Genomic DNA, 15,477 nt, shown 5'->3' on the forward strand with positions numbered 1-15,477 from the left:
CAGGTGCAGTAACACATGCACAGCGCTTCGAGTCCCAGCTCAACATCACTTTTTTGGAAAAAATACAAGCAATTGTCACATTGTCTGTCAAGTATCGAACAACTAAAGTGGGATTGAAGACGGGAAGATGCTCTTCAGCTTTCACTTGGCTTGATCTGAAAGACGTAGGCCAATCCTCTGATTCACGGTTAGCTGCAAAATAAGCAGAATTATTGCTTAAACGACATGACGCACCTCGAAAATGTCACATTTGCTCTTCAGATTTGGTACAGATGTGTGACGGCCAACACTCGTAAGGGCACAAATCCATAATCTGCAGCTTTTCACGTGCTGTGTGATCGAGTGGCTCGTGCACGAGTCAACAGCCATCTGTGTTAGAACATAAACACCACCGGCGCCATTGGAGGTTCAATATGAATGCAGGGTCTAAGCCCACTGTACAACCTTAAATCAGTGGGTTAGTGCATGGATATGGATTAATCATCAACCATGCCGCTTCTGAGAAAGAGCATGTGCACCTAAACAAACGCCCAGACATATATCACCAAAACATACAAGCTCACGTCTGTCTAAACATTACGATTCAGAACCGGTTCAGTGGGTCAAAGTGTCACCGTGTCATCACATATATGAACCGCGGGAAGACCTGCAACAGTTTGTCCCTTTGCACGTTATTGCCTCTGTGAATCTTCGACTGAAAATGTGGGAAATTTAACATGAAAACAAAAGATTTAAGTCGAGAGAAGTCCATTATTTCACGTGTGTGATACCTCATTAGAGCCGTGAGGGAAATTAGGGCGACGATTTTCTATTTATTCACATCCGCTTTCACAAAACTGTCCAGAGCTCGTACTGAAATGCGCCAAAGGGTCTCAACATTGTTATAAGGCACCCTGTACTGCATTTACTTTATCTTCATCTGCTCTCGTCATGCACTTACATGACTTGTCTTCAAACTCTGACCACTGATCCATGAACCCACGCAGCCCATCAGGCCACCACGACCCACATCCTCATCTAACCTCCGTGTCAATGTACAACTGAGCGCTGCCATGGCGCTGACGGGAAATGACGTCCGTAGTTACACATTGTGGTACAACTGATTTTAACTGTTTACCAATGAATAAACTTGTGCGTCTGTGAATCTGTGAGCTTGCAAGTATGTTTGGAGCACAAAAAAAAGTACAACGTCAGTGTCTGTAGGAATATTTTCACAGTGCAGAATTCAAGCAAGCGGCCAAGATTTCATGTGATCGATGACCAAGTTATATCAAGTCATCACTGATAATCTACTGCAAACAAATAACACATTTTAAGATCATGAGTACAGCTAATATCATCCTCAGCCAGTGCCAGTGTGAGCTTGTAGTGTAACTGAACACACTTGGAGTATTTACACATGCGCTGCTCCCCTGAGGTGCAGGTCCACCTCAGTCACACCTTGTTTCACGCACATCCGTGGCACGCTGCTCAAAACTCATCAAAAAAGCTGGAATAATGCAAGTTTTATCAAATCAGAGCAAGATCTTGATTGAGAATGGAGTCACAGCTAGTTTCAGATTTGGTCCTGTCATACCGTAAAGCGCTGTAGTAGAAAAGAGACTGAAAAGAAATTCTACACCAATGATGGGAAAGTGAACTCCAGTCTGCAGCCACTACGCAGTCAGTACACAGCTCATCAAGTCCTTTAGCTTTTTGTGAACTAAAACGGTTTGTCAGATAAAGGAGGCGCTGTCCTCTGTCACAATGACTCCACCTGTTGCCCTCACTGGAAATTTACAAAAACAAACCGATGACTCTTTTTGCATGAACCGAGCCAAACTGTGGTTTTTCCGTGTAGATGCATATTCATAGTGAACTGTGGTCCATTACTTTTCTACTTTCTGACGTAAAGATACAGTACGTAGCACTCAACTATCTATCCGAGGGTCAGGGCTAACCCTTAAGCCTCTTCAATATGCAGCTTTCTTTCCTCTTATTGACAAGTGTATTGCACAGCATGTTAGTCTTCAGCCTCATTACAACATCTGAAACTGTCAGCGTCCAGAGAAGAGGATCCCACACAGTGACTTTGAATAAACTGCTGTACAATGGTGACATTTCAATCCTTAGACCCACAAATCAGGTCACAGCTGTTTTCCCCATCGAGGAGGAAACATATTAATAATTAAAAGAGTAATCTGATGTTGAATTACTGAAGCGTGCATTGCACAGATCACAACGACACACTCCATGATAACAGTCTGTGAGTGATTGGCGTTTAGGAGTATCACCTGATGACAATAAGGTCAATCGGTCACCGCAGTTAATTAAAAATCAGCAATATGCGATACGTGCTGGTTGATGAGTAACGAAGCAGCGACGCTGTCGAGCGAAATGAGAATGACGTGGTCAAATAAAGTGGTGAAATCCATGTTTACGGGGGTCTGTGTGTGTAATGTGAAGGGGGGTCATGTGAAGGGGAAACGAAGGCTGTGTTTGCTCTGTGACAGAGGAGGGAGCTGCTGAGTGGGGATAACGCACGGCTGACATCAAGATCAGCTCCTCGAGAGGAGAGTCGTCCTTAAGAAAGAGGACAGGTGAGGACAGGCGGGGAAGGCACCCCCGTTAACCCCGGCCTTGACTACAGCAATAACAGGAGGGGCAGACTGTCTGTGGGACACATGAATAGGTTTAGAGGCCGCGAGCAGTTAGTTAACTGCAGTCGCTGCAGGACACTTTGATTTATTACATACTTTCATACTAAAGTATTTCATCAGTTTTGTTACTTATTGCTGTTTGCTTCTGCATCACTTAACTAAAGCTTAGCTGAAGAGGATATCTGTATTCTTTTTCCAAAGGAAAGAATTTTCATTAATTATTTAACCTCTCCTCTGTGGTGTAAAATCATAGACTAAATCTAAGTCAAATGCTCAAGTGGGAAGTGGCTCAGACTGGGAAGTTAACACTCCCTAAGCAACAAAAGAATACTGAACTAACTGCTGAGTTCATATTGTCCTTGATTCGGGTCAATGAGGGGAAAGAAGTGGCTTCAGGAGGCAAAATCTGGACAAACCTGTTTTCATTAAAAATCCTGTACCGCGTATTACAGGCATGCTACTCTTTGCAAGCTTAAAGTGAGGCTGAAATGTCACATAACAGCAGAACAAAACTGCATTTGACAGGACTCTCTTCTCTAGTCAAAGACAATTTCTCTTACACATCACTTTAAAAGTCAAAAGGTGTGCAGGCGCTCTTACAATCAACATTTAAACTGCCCTCTCTCCTCCTCTCACGGTGCTTCATATTAAACTAACTGTCCCAGCAGCCCTTGCAGGGTTTGAGGGGAGAGCCACAGTATCTCCACCAGGTTATACTGGCAGTAGCCCATCCAGAACCCAAACAACACATCAGTCACGTTGTGCCTGCCCAGCAGCACGCGGCTCAGCCCCACCAGGGCGGCCCACAGCAGGACGAGGACCCTCAGCGGGGCAGCCAGCACGAGGTGAGCCAGCAGGAAGCGCCCACACAAAGCGGCACGGGTGGCGTGGCCCGAAGGGAAGGAGTAGCGGTCCACGGAAAAGGTGGCGAACATGTCCATACGGTTGTGCGCTGGCCGACGCCGACGCACCACTGCCTTAACGATGCCAACCAGGACCAGGTCCAACAGCAGGCCTGGAGGGGTTGAAGGGGGAGATGAAAAGAGATGTGTCACACTGCATGACGAAGAAACAATATAATCACATTAACCCAGAAAAACACTAACAACCAGACGACAGACACTTGTCATTCATAACACTGATAGTGGCTACATTCCATTTAGGTGTGTCACTGCAAACAGTGCAGAGCTGCTGATCATATCTGCAGCTTATATCTAAGAACAGCGATTGCTGCACTTCCTTTGGCCCTAGTGGACTTTTTGCATCATTGCATTGAGCATATAAAAAGATTTTTTTTGAACAGTTGCTTCCGGGGCTGCAGTGCTGAAAAGTTAATGCAACACTCAGGTGGCATTGAGCCATCGCTGCTGGAGGTTCACTGAAAGGATTTCAGCAACATATACAACAGTGCGTTTTATTCATTATTAATGTCAACAGTCAAAGAACTGCTGCTGTATCTACAGAGGGAAACTGGCTCAGACGTAAGTGCAGCCTGATGCCTCCTCGTTAAGGTGCATTTGTCCATGTTAGAGAGGAAACAGTGACTTTCTTTTTCCAGACACTTAAATGTGACTTTCTTCATACTTATCTGGTTTACATGCACACTCACACCATTAAATGCCCCTCAGAGAAAGTCTGTGCAGAGGATGTGTGGACTGGTAAATATTAAATCACCACTGAGAGATGTTAGATGGAAAAATAAAGTAAAAACTTTATCCAGTGCTATTAACCGTCAGCGTACGGTTGGAGGAATCCTCCCTACCGCAGCGGCACCTTCCTGAAAACAGGAAACCTCATATTCTACACGGGAAATCAAAACATAATGGCTTTCAAAATACGGCTTTTGTTGCATCCATCTCATCAGCTTTCATGAAAAGCAACCGAGATCAATCATACAATACACTCAGGATCTGACACCACAAACAGCAAACTGCTTTGTCAACATTTCTGTTCCCACATCACATTTCTGACAGCATGTCAGCTCGCTCAGTACTGACCGCTGCAAAACAGAAACGAACAGTGAAACATGTTCGGAGCGGTTTGCTGGAGACCACGGCTGTTTCTGTTTGGTACAAACAGCAATCCAACATCCGAGGATATTCAATTAAGAATGAAAGAGAAGCAGCAAATCCTCACTTTTGAGGAGCTGAAAGCAGTGACTGTTCAGAGCTGCTCTTATAGACAAACTGACTAATGAACTTACAGTCTGAGCACTCGCTATTACGGCCCCACACTGCATCAGCATCAGCAAAGCACAGACTGCTCTTCTCAGCTAACCTGAGAAACATGCACACACTCTACAGACAGACTTGCCTCTACCTGCTTCAAAAAAACGCACCTGCCATCTGTCAATTATCCCACCATGGAGACCAGAGACACACTCAATCACACGCACAGGAACGAAAAAACTAATCAAAGGTTCATGAGGCGAAAACAACCATGAAGCACAAGCAGAGAAGTGTAATTATGGGCTTGTGTGACAGAACAACCAGACCTCTGTCAGCATATCTGTGTGGGAACATAATTTGATCTCTCTCAAATGCTGTAAAGGAGGAGACACACAAATCACGAAGCAATTCTGCATGCACAAACTGGATCAAGCTTGTTCTTCTATGATGGGTTAAAAGCTTGTTGGCAAGCACGAATAGTTTGGATTCTTTTTAGGGTTTTACTGGATGTTGAATGTTGCAGTGCAAGTAAAAGCTGCATTACTGTAAATAATTTGATTGATTGCAGACCAGTGTGCGCCATCAACGTGAAAACACGTCTCCCATCTCTTCCTCAGCCCACCGTGCTTTCTTATCAGGGTGGGACCGTCCTCATGAAGACAGGATTGAGGAAAACTTTGACTGAATGAAGCAAAGCCTGCTGGAGAAGAGCTGTGTGCACCTCGCTCTCCTCCACCTTCACCTTCCACAAAGTGCCAGTCGTTGGGATCATTTTGAGAAAGCTGTCTGAGCTGCAGCGCATTCTGCACCTTCAGGCAATATTTCACTAAATCAGCTCATTCACATCCTAAGAGACAACATGTAGGTCATAACTGAGGAGGGAGGACTGAGATGGATCAAGGCCAGAATGAACAACAGATGGCTCCTACAGGTGAGACTGTGCCAGCATCCACGGAGGAAAGGAAAACTGGGTCAGAAACACAACAACATGAATGACAATGGGAGGTGGGACCACCTGCGAGCTGACAGAAGAGCTGCGCATGGCAGATGCGGAAGACCGCGGGGCCGTGACACAAATACCGCCCCTGAGCCAGGCTCAGTGGTACCTGCAAACAAGTCTGCATTTGCACAAGCAAAGATTTCTGTGTGTGAAGGAGAGGAGCGGGTGGAGACACATGGAGGAAGACAAAGGGGGTGTTTTACCCATGAGGAGGTTGAGCATGACTTCTTGTCCTGCAGCACTGTCGCTCTTATACAGACAGTACGCGGTGCCAGCCAGCCAAGGGATGCCATGGCCCGATATCTCTATGAGCTTCATCAGCGGGCGCACGCTGCCCCAGGTCGAGTCCTCGCAGGCGCACACCCCCAGCCGCTTGGACAGCCACAGGTCGATGGCGAGCAGCGAGCTGAGCGCTACGCGGACGAGGGAGGGGTTGAGCCGTATGCCGTCCTCTTCTGACGGCCCCTGGCCGCTCGCCGAGCCCGTGGAGGAGCTGGAGCCCCGGCGCCGAGTGGGGCTCTCCGAGGCTCGGAGGCGGGCGGTGGTCGGGTCGGAGCCCTGCCGCTGGAGGAGGTGCGGCGGCGAGGAGCGATTCAGCGGCTTCGTCAGCGACATGAAGTCGTAGCGGCCGTTGGAGCTGCCGAGCACCGGGCTTCCTCCGCTGCGACCGGGGTTTTTAGCTTTGGGAGAGGGCATGTTGTCTGAGAACCGACGCGGACAGTTCGGCGGGATGTAGCTGCACCGCAGGAGTAAATTTTCTGCAGTGCCGTGCGGGTTGTCGCTCCTTTAGCTCATCTGTTGTACGTTTCCCAATTCATATCACGTCCGGCGTCGCTGAGCTCAATCGCCATCTTTGTTGTCCTATTCGCAAAGCATTCTGGGAGAGTGTGTTTTTCGCAGTACACGTGACTGGTTCCTCTGACTGGGCTCCTGAGGACAAATCAATATCGCAGCGCAATCTTTGGCATTAAAAATACAGATAAGATAAAATGGAATAAAATAAAGTGGTTGGAGACGTTTTCTCATTGATGTTTTTATGATTTATTACTGAAGTAGACCTTTAGATGCTTTAATAATTCTCATATCAGAAATATTTGATATGATAATGGCGGTATTTTTTCATGCCTTTACTGTCAGTAAATCCACACCCATCTCTCAGTACTTAATAACTTAATAACCTTTCATTAGGCCCCAATCAATCTTCCTGAAGACATAAATCATCAAAGACTGATCACAAATGTTTAATTATATATTTTTCAAAGGCTCAGTAATGTTTTCAGAGAGCTGGGCACTGCATAGTTTAGTAAACATCAGTCAAACAGGAGTAAAGGAATAAGATATATCAGGCTTTGAATTAACAATATTACCCCTGTGGGGGATGAATAAAGTCTTATCTTATTACTTAACTGTTGCTTTTCACCTTCACTGTAGTTTCTCCTTTAACTTTATTCAGAATCAGTGTCTGTGTGTTTTTCTGAACCCTAAAATGTTTAGATTTAGATTTATTTAGATAGGCTTTGGACTTTGTTGCTCTAGGACAAACATCACATCCACGAAGTCAGATTTCTACAAAATAATCCCCCCCAGGAAACCTCCTATTCGTGCTGTTGCTGTGTGACGTCAGACAATCAGGAGGGTGGACTGAGAGAGGTTTGATGGCAAAATAAAGTAAAAAAACTTCAATTAAAAAACCTTCAATGTACCCTTGGAGCAATCCTCTGTACTGCAGCTGCACCTCCTGAATACAGTGAGGTGAGACCCTCCCAGAAATCCTCCGATTCTACACAAGAAATCAAACACTCGAGGAAACTCAATTAAGAATGAAAGAAAAGCAGCAAATCCTCACATTTGAGTAGCTGAAACCAGTGACTGTTAAACTAATGATCACAATATTAATCAATCAGAACAATCAGACTAATTGATCAATCAACATATAGTTTAAGCACTAGCTCCTGGTCAACATCCACCTGCTTCAATTATCTCACAACAACAGAAAAAACATTAGATCAGCCGTCTTTTATATTCAACTGTAACATAAATCTGACTGTCAAAACAAAACAAAAAAAGCTTTAAAGACATTCTGGACGTGACTTTTTTTCTTTTCTTTTTTTTTTTTTTTTTAAATCATCCATACACCTGTGTGAATATGTGTGCGTGTGCATGCAGGTGTCCTCTTGAAATGCATTTGTGTGTCCCTTTAATAAAGTTTGAAAGATCCCAAAAAAAGCACTGATGGCTGCAGTTAACCCCGCCTCTATCCGGGTCCATTTATGTAGTCCTGATAACAGGAGGTCCACCAGGCAGACCGGTCCCCCTTTCGTGCCTGAGCTGCAGAGACGAGCCCACCATGCCTGGAATTCTGCTCGGAGACGTGTTCCCAAACTTCGAGGCCGACACCACCACCGGCCGGATCAAGTTCCACGACTTCCTGGGCGACTCGTAAGTGCGCACACGCACCCCATCATACCCACATGTGATTCCCTCAGACTCTGTTAACGTGCTTTTAACTGTGCATCTTCTGATTGAGCCGTGGTCGTGTGCGGGGCTGCTGGCGCTTGCACGTCCCGGATCTGACCAGGAATCGGTTCCGTATGGATGGAAAGCCGAGGCGCGTGATTTTCACGCTCACCGTGAGATCTGCGCTGATCTCCGTCTGAGCGTCAAGCGACACCTGCTGGAGGACGCGACCGCGGTTACGCAAGCATGACTCGGTGGAATCAGACTCTGTTAGTGGACCACAAATGTGATATAATGCAGTTATTGTGTTTTTCATTTCATCAGTGAGCTGTAACCCTGTCTCTTCTGAGTGTGTGTGTGGACTGTGTCCACTCTCATGTCCAACCCTGTGAGGCTCGGCTGTCTTTTGTTTATCTGCAGAGAGAAAGGAAGCTTATTACTGATGCACGCAGCCTGGGGTGAACCTAGCCAGAATATGTTATGCATTTACCTGCTCTGATCTCGTGGGTTGCGCAACATGAGAATAACGGCCTTTCCTCAACACTTCATCTAATAATCTAATTATTCTTGTTTGACAGTGCTTCCTCTATATTCTCCTAAAATTTGCCCTTATTTCCTCATCCTGGAATTTGTGTAACTGGTCCTGATGTCCAATTAGACATAACCTGCTGAAACTGTGCTTATCAACAGAAGTATTCAAACTGTTATAGCAGTTGCGTAATAACATTATTCTTTCTTTTGGAGTGGGAACAGACTGTGAGAGGTCATCAACTGTTTGCAGCTGCGTCCTTGTTTGAAGGCCCACTGTTTTTTCAGCAATGGGTGACTGAGCTCTTTTTGTGTCTGCGGTAGCCAAGTGGAAAAGTTGCAAGCTAGCTATCCCAGCAGAGCAAAAAAAAAAAAAAAGCCTAAAAGTGCTCATTTCAAATGCAAAATACATTCAATGCATGTTTGAAGACTCATCCGCCTTCGCAGAGCCTGTGCGTGAACTAAGTTGTGTAATGCAAATTAATAGCTGAAGGTTCTGCAGCCAAAAAACAAACAATTGATGTTTTACTTCCTGTCAGTGTTTAAATGAGCACCAGCTTCTGAGGACGTTCCAGAAACTGCGTCAGTGACCCGGCTTTGTTCTGCCTGAACGAACTGGGACCGTCCCATAATCAGCCGATCACAATGGCTGCGAGGAGCAAGACTTTCTTTCTCGCCGCCTCCGCTTCATGCGATAGTTATGCACAGAAGAATAAATCCACACAAATCACGGAGAGTTTTACACGCCTGCCCTGTGATGTTTTTACTATATCGTACTCTTCAGCACAGCACAGCTGGGTAATGTCCTGAGCCTGAATCTGACCCGCCGACACCTGTTGCTTCAATCTGTGGCTGGAATTTCCTCCAGTGGGACTTGATGTTCTCTGTCTTCCTCTTTTCACATCACCATTTCTCCCCCTTCTGTCTCAACTCCCACTGCTTGTGCTCTCACTTGCGTCAGTCTTCTTGGCCTCTTCTCAAGCGATGGGAAACATGGGCGCATAAGGACAAGAAACAGAATAAACGTACCAATGAAAACGCCTTAGATTAGCCTTTCAGCGGGCGTTACATGCTTTTTTTTGTTTGGAAGAAAATCTCATATTAACGTGCAGGTTTGACCTTCGGTTACTTGTGCAGCATGGCCTGTCCTTAAACTTTATGCGAGGCCAGTCTTTAAATAGGAGCACGAGTGCCAGAAAATGACGTGCAGAACAAAGAGCTCATGGCTTTATGTGTGTTTTGCTCGGCAGATGGGGGATCCTGTTCTCCCACCCGAGGGACTTCACCCCGGTCTGCACCACCGAGCTGGCCTGCGCCGCTAGGATCAGCAATGAGTTCAAGAAACGAGGTGTGAAGATGATTGCCCTGTCCATCGACAGCGTCGAGGATCACTGCCAGTGGAGCAAGGTTGGGGACGCGCACACACGTTGACCGCATAGCTCAACCCCGGTTTAACTGCGGCGTGTAGGAGGGGAAAGGAAAACTTTATTGAACAAGTTGGGGGGGGGGTTGGGGGGGGACATTTGATCAGGGTAATATATTTGTCTTGCGTAACGTGGACTTTTCAGCCTGCTTACGATCTGGAGACGCGGGCAGCGGTGTCATAAGTCACGGCTGTTATCTTCCAGCTTGACCTTTTAACCTCTTGTGGACAGAGTCCTTGAATCTGGATTCAGTCCCATTCTGATCACAGCCAGTCCAGAGACACAGCAGATGACTGTGTGCAGCCTGCATCCCTGATGAAGTATCGCAGCTGTGTGAGATTTATTCCTTTTAGCCTGAAACGCAGCCTTCAGATCCGCTTTCGTTTGACGGTTCATTACATCTACATGAAATATTCACCATCCTGCTCATCTGTCCACTTAAACTTAATTCATTTTTTTAATTTAATGAATCTTTATTTATTTAATTTGTACTACATTGAATGTATTTTAATTTACTTAAGTTTAATATTTAGAGTGAATCAATGTTTGTATTTTATTCAGTAGAATCTACATGAATATATAATTCAATGTAATTTATTTGAATCCAATTTAACTTTTTGTTCCTTTTTTAATTACTTTGTTGTCGAATTTTGACTAGATCTGTGTGATTAAACTAATCTCTCAGTCAAAATGATTATGAAACCTCTCACTCTGAATAGTGTATTTGTACATGTTCCCCCTGTGGGATTTGGTGGAAACTCAGACATTCATGGGTTAAACCCTCGACACAGACGTGGATTCGCTGTGATTGGCTTCTAACTGGGTTACCACGTTACAACAACGCCTCCTCAGAAAGGCCAGTGATTGGTCCACGAGGGACTGTTTGCTGGACAAGTGTCAGTTAGATGAACTGTTTGGTTTTGATTTTACAACAGTAATACCACCTGAGTCCCTGCCAAAAAGTGTAAAAACCACAGTTTTCTCCCTCACAGATCATCTGTGAGGAAACAATACTGACACACAGTCATAAAGCCTCACCGCTCAGGTCACGTACTGACATGTTAAATCGCTGTTATGGCTCATATAAGAGATAAAGATTAAAGCTGTCTGGTCACTGATCAAACGTGGACGTGTCTGTCAGCACGGAGGGAATTATTTACTTACAATGACATACAGCCCAGGTTTAGGGTTAGGCCGCTGTGTGAAACGTGAACAATCCTTTTTGACATGTACTCAATTGAAAACAGCACAAAGCTCAAGTTTGAGCTCATCAGCTTGATTGATTTTTGTAAATATCTGCTCATTCTGAATCTGATGTTTCAAACACGTCGAGACAGGAGCAGCTAAAGACTGGGAAAGATGTGGAACGCTCTAAAAACACCTGTTTGGATCATTCCACAGGTGAACAGGTTGATTGGTAACAGGTGAGAGTATCATGATTGGGTATGAAAGGGGCATCCTGGAAAGGCTCAGTCATTCACAAGTGAGGATGAATCGAAGTTCACCACTTTGTGAACACATGATTGTATGAAGTATATTACTACATGAACACTTTAAACTGTTATGGGTAAACACAGTTTGTTTGTGAATGATTGCTTTCTGTTTTTCTGGACGTTGGGGTTGTGATACGTGACTAAAGCTGAGTGTGTCCCTTCCCTCTGCGCAGGATGTGGTGGCATTTAACAGCGGGGCTGAAAGCACTCTGCCCTTCCCCATCATCGCTGATGACAAGAGAGAGCTGTCCGTCCAACTGGGCATGCTGGACCCCGATGAGAGAGACAAGGACGGGATGCCCCTCACTGCCCGCTGTGTAAGAACGCTGTCCTCCGTAGATGGCGGTCCAAAATGAACAGATTCCAACAAGGCCAACAAGATTTGTCTTTGTCTGTCCTGCCTCGACTTTCTTGTTAGTGAAAAGTTTTGGTCGTGATTAACTAATTTAATTTTGTTGCTGCAGACGGCCACATAATTTGGCTGGGAGCCAATCAAATCAGAGCTAAATTATGAGGCTGTTGATTGGCTGGCAGTGCACTCAGTGTTAGCATCAGGGAGCCTCAGTTCAGCTCACACGCGGCAGGCTGAATCCCTCCCACATTACCTGTTTTCTTATTTAGAGTAAAAAAGATGGATATGCTGCGTGTGTCACGTTGATCCTCCGTCATCTTAACCCCTCCAGGTCTTTGTGATCGGCCCCGACAAGAAGCTGAAGCTGTCCATCCTCTACCCTGCCACCACTGGAAGGAACTTCGATGAGTTGCTGCGAGTCATCGACTCCCTGCAGCTCACTGCACAGAAGAAGGTTGCCACCCCCGTGGACTGGAAGGTAAACAGTGAAACTGTGTGTAAACACAACATGAATGCAGATCATCTTTACAGACAGACGATGTCATCATAGTCACGTACACTGTGCACACACACAGACACACATTTAGTGTCGTTGAGCCTTTGTAGATGGAACATACATGCTGCGATTTGATGTCGTGTCTCTTCTGATGTTCTTCTAACAAATAAATGAAAAGCCACTTTCAACATCTGATCAATACAACTTTAATCTAACGGAGGCAGCAGTGACGACATCTATTCCTCTTGAAACACTTTGACTACTTCTTATTCACCCTCATCTTTGTCCTCTTCTTCATCATCTTTGTTGTCTTCTGCTTTGTGTTCTTTGTCATCTTCTTCTTCAGCTTCTTTGTCTTCTTCATCTACATCTTCTCGTCTTCTTCTTGTCTTTTTCTTTGCCTTCCTCTTCCTCTTTATCTTCATCTTTTTCATCTTCTTTGTGTTCTTCTTAGCCATCTTATGCTTTGTCTTCTTCTTCCTCCTAATCTTCTTTGTTGTATTCGTCTTCTTGAAGCTGCAGCCTGTTAGCTTAGCTTAGCATTGAAAGCCTGTAAAACTCACTAATTAACATGCTATATTTAGTTTCCTCTCATCTAAATCTTAAAGCGTATTTCCCAAAATGTACTTAAACTATTCCTTTATGTTTCTGCCTTTTCTTTTATATCTCCTCCCTTCTTTGTATAATGACTTACAACAGATGCATTGAACCTTGATCAGAACGACAGCTGGATGTCAGACAAAAATTTTAAGTGTGTTCCTTCCAAACAAACAATTGAAGTGTCCCTGTGACCTCACTTTTAATGGGACCACTGAAGAAAACCATCACAGTGAGGGCTTCCTCTAAGACTGGTGTGGAGCATAGACGCTGCATCTAAAGCACATTTGTCTGGTCTTCGTCTCTTTCAGCCTGGTGATAAAGTCATGGTCATTCCTACGCTCTCTGACGCTGAGGCTGCCACTCTCTTCCCCAATGGCGTGACCACTAAAGAGCTGCCTTCTGGGAAGAAATACCTGCGCTACACCCAGCCCTGAGGAGACACTAAAGAATACATCCTGCTCTACTTTCCTGCTCTATCACACGAAAATCACATATAAAGATGACCAAAAGCATAGATGCACTTCTCTGGTTTTGTGACTGATTTATTTCAGCCCTCCAATGTGTCCAGCAATGAATCACGACTATATAGAGTCAGTGTACTGTGCCTTGTTTACTTTCCTTCAGTAAACGCAGTTTTCACACATGTCTGCTGAATCTTTGAGTCTTTTCACACTAGTCTCAACACTAGTGGGACAACAGAGGAAGTTTGGTAAGAACTTCCTCTGCTATGCCTTTCTGTACCACTAGGTGTCCCTCTACAACTTGAAATAAAAATACCACCATGGTGCTTTTGCTGCAGTACTCGCTCTCTATCACAGAGTGGCAGTATACACACTATGCAGCACCAAGCCAGTCTTAACAATAGCAGCCATAGGGAGTGGTACCACATGGACTGAAATGACTAGTTTATTTACATTTCCATTCATTCAAAAGAGGACTGGCAACATGAAGTTCATACCTACTTGTTCTTCAGGCACATTTTTCAAGTACACAGAGAGACTTGGAAAACTTTTACTCTGCATTCTTATTTATTTTGCCAGCTCAGCATCACAGGCTAATGTCTGAGCGGTCTAAATGTCTTAATGTACCATTGATTAGTCTTTTAAATTGATAGTTCTGTTTGTTCTGTGCTTCGAGGCCTTTTAAATGCCATTATCAGTTGGAACTTACCAGCTGCGCAGCCTGAGAGGATGCAGCCGTGGAAAGGAACAAAGTACATTTACTGAGCTGCTGCGCTTAAGTACAGTTTTAAAGTACTACTTTGAATATATCTATTTTATGTTACTTTATACGTGTACTGCACCACATTTCAGAGGGAAGTTAGAGAGAGGTAAAACACAAATCTGTTTAGCAGAACTTTGTTTTTTCTTCTTTTCTCTCTCATCAATCATCTCGTGACCCCTCAGATTTATCAACCCAACCCCTAAACTGAGAACCGCTGGACTAAACTTTACCTAACTATATATGACGTACTTAAAACTAGCTCCATACTGACCAGCTACAACAGTAACATTGTACACTTTGATATAGTATTAATATTAATAATGTATGAACTGAATTAAATTATACTGATAATGCTTCCGTACGCTCCAGAACAGGGCTAATAAAAATGGGGCCAGTGGGCCGAAGTTGGCCCGTCACACGGTTTGATTTGGTCCACCAGATGTTTCTAGCGAATAAAATGAAATAAAAGCACTATTTAAATATATAGGATCCCTAGTTATTCATTATTTTTTTTAATCAGAGCAGGCAGAGTGACGCTTTGTGCAAGAATTCAAGTTAATTCAGGTAACAGGTGTGTGCTTTTGGCCCTTGGTTCATCATTAAATTTCAGTTTTGGCCCTCTGAGGAAAAAAGTCTGGACATTATGAAATTTAAAAGCAGTAGATTTACAGTAGTTGAGTATTTTTTCTTATTATTTTCTTCCACCACTGAAGATACAGTAAGTTACTGAAGTTCTGTGTGATCTTGCTGGATTAATTCACAGAGGTTTCATTATGAGTAACTACCTCAATCACAAAACACAGAATCGTGTGTACAAAGCCGCACAGCATCACATCACTGCACTACAAACACAGATGAAACACTTTTTCAGCCGCAGTAAACTCTTCTCGGCGGTTCGGCCTCAACTGTAGACGAGACACTGAAGCCAAGAGCCAGGTGTAGGTTTCCCCTTTGAGTGATTCAGCCCTCAAACCTGCATGGCCGAGGCTCGTATTAATTACCCTGAGCAGTCTGAAGGTGAACACTGATCTCACGCACACATGCAGCCTTGCATTGAGTGTGAGTCAGAGGAATGCTGAGGTCAAAGAGAAAAGAT

General features: G+C 44.5%; 2 protein-coding genes across 2 annotated transcripts; one reads left to right on the plus strand and one right to left on the minus strand.

Annotated features, from left to right (window-relative positions):
* Positions 1-2,101: 2,101 nt before the first annotated feature.
* Positions 2,102-6,663, minus strand: plpp6 (phospholipid phosphatase 6). Its single transcript, XM_070960433.1, has 2 exons — positions 6,011-6,663; positions 2,102-3,654 (listed from the first exon to the last, which is right to left on the minus strand). Exons 1-2 carry the CDS (start codon positions 6,501-6,503, stop codon positions 3,287-3,289), a joined length of 861 nt encoding a protein of 286 aa, XP_070816534.1. The 5' UTR covers positions 6,504-6,663; the 3' UTR covers positions 2,102-3,286.
* A 1,409-nt stretch (positions 6,664-8,072) lies between these two features.
* On the plus strand, positions 8,073-13,800 carry prdx6 (peroxiredoxin 6). The gene is made up of 5 exons (XM_070960434.1): positions 8,073-8,246; positions 10,043-10,199; positions 11,883-12,026; positions 12,393-12,539; positions 13,466-13,800. The coding sequence occupies exons 1-5, from the start codon at positions 8,155-8,157 to the stop codon at positions 13,589-13,591; spliced, it is 666 nt and encodes a 221-aa protein (XP_070816535.1). The 5' UTR covers positions 8,073-8,154; the 3' UTR covers positions 13,592-13,800.
* The last annotated feature ends 1,677 nt before the right edge of the window (positions 13,801-15,477 follow it).

Source organism: Chaetodon trifascialis, chromosome 4 (genome assembly GCF_039877785.1).
Source record: "Chaetodon trifascialis isolate fChaTrf1 chromosome 4, fChaTrf1.hap1, whole genome shotgun sequence".
In the NCBI taxonomy this organism is placed as follows: Eukaryota; Metazoa; Chordata; class Actinopteri; order Chaetodontiformes; family Chaetodontidae; genus Chaetodon; species Chaetodon trifascialis.

Coding starts and splice junctions, on each gene's coding strand:
- plpp6 (XM_070960433.1), bottom strand. CDS start 6,503: ATGCCCTCTCCCAAAGCTAAAAACCCCGGTCGCAGCGGAGGAAGCCCG. Junction 3,655..6,010: donor CATGCTCAACCTCCTCATGG/GTAAAACACCCC, acceptor CAACCCCTCCAG/GCCTGCTGTTGGACCTGGTC.
- prdx6 (XM_070960434.1), top strand. CDS start 8,155: ATGCCTGGAATTCTGCTCGGAGACGTGTTCCCAAACTTCGAGGCCGAC. Junction 8,247..10,042: donor CACGACTTCCTGGGCGACTC/GTAAGTGCGCAC, acceptor TTTGCTCGGCAG/ATGGGGGATCCTGTTCTCCC. Junction 12,027..12,392: donor TGCCCCTCACTGCCCGCTGT/GTAAGAACGCTG, acceptor TAACCCCTCCAG/GTCTTTGTGATCGGCCCCGA.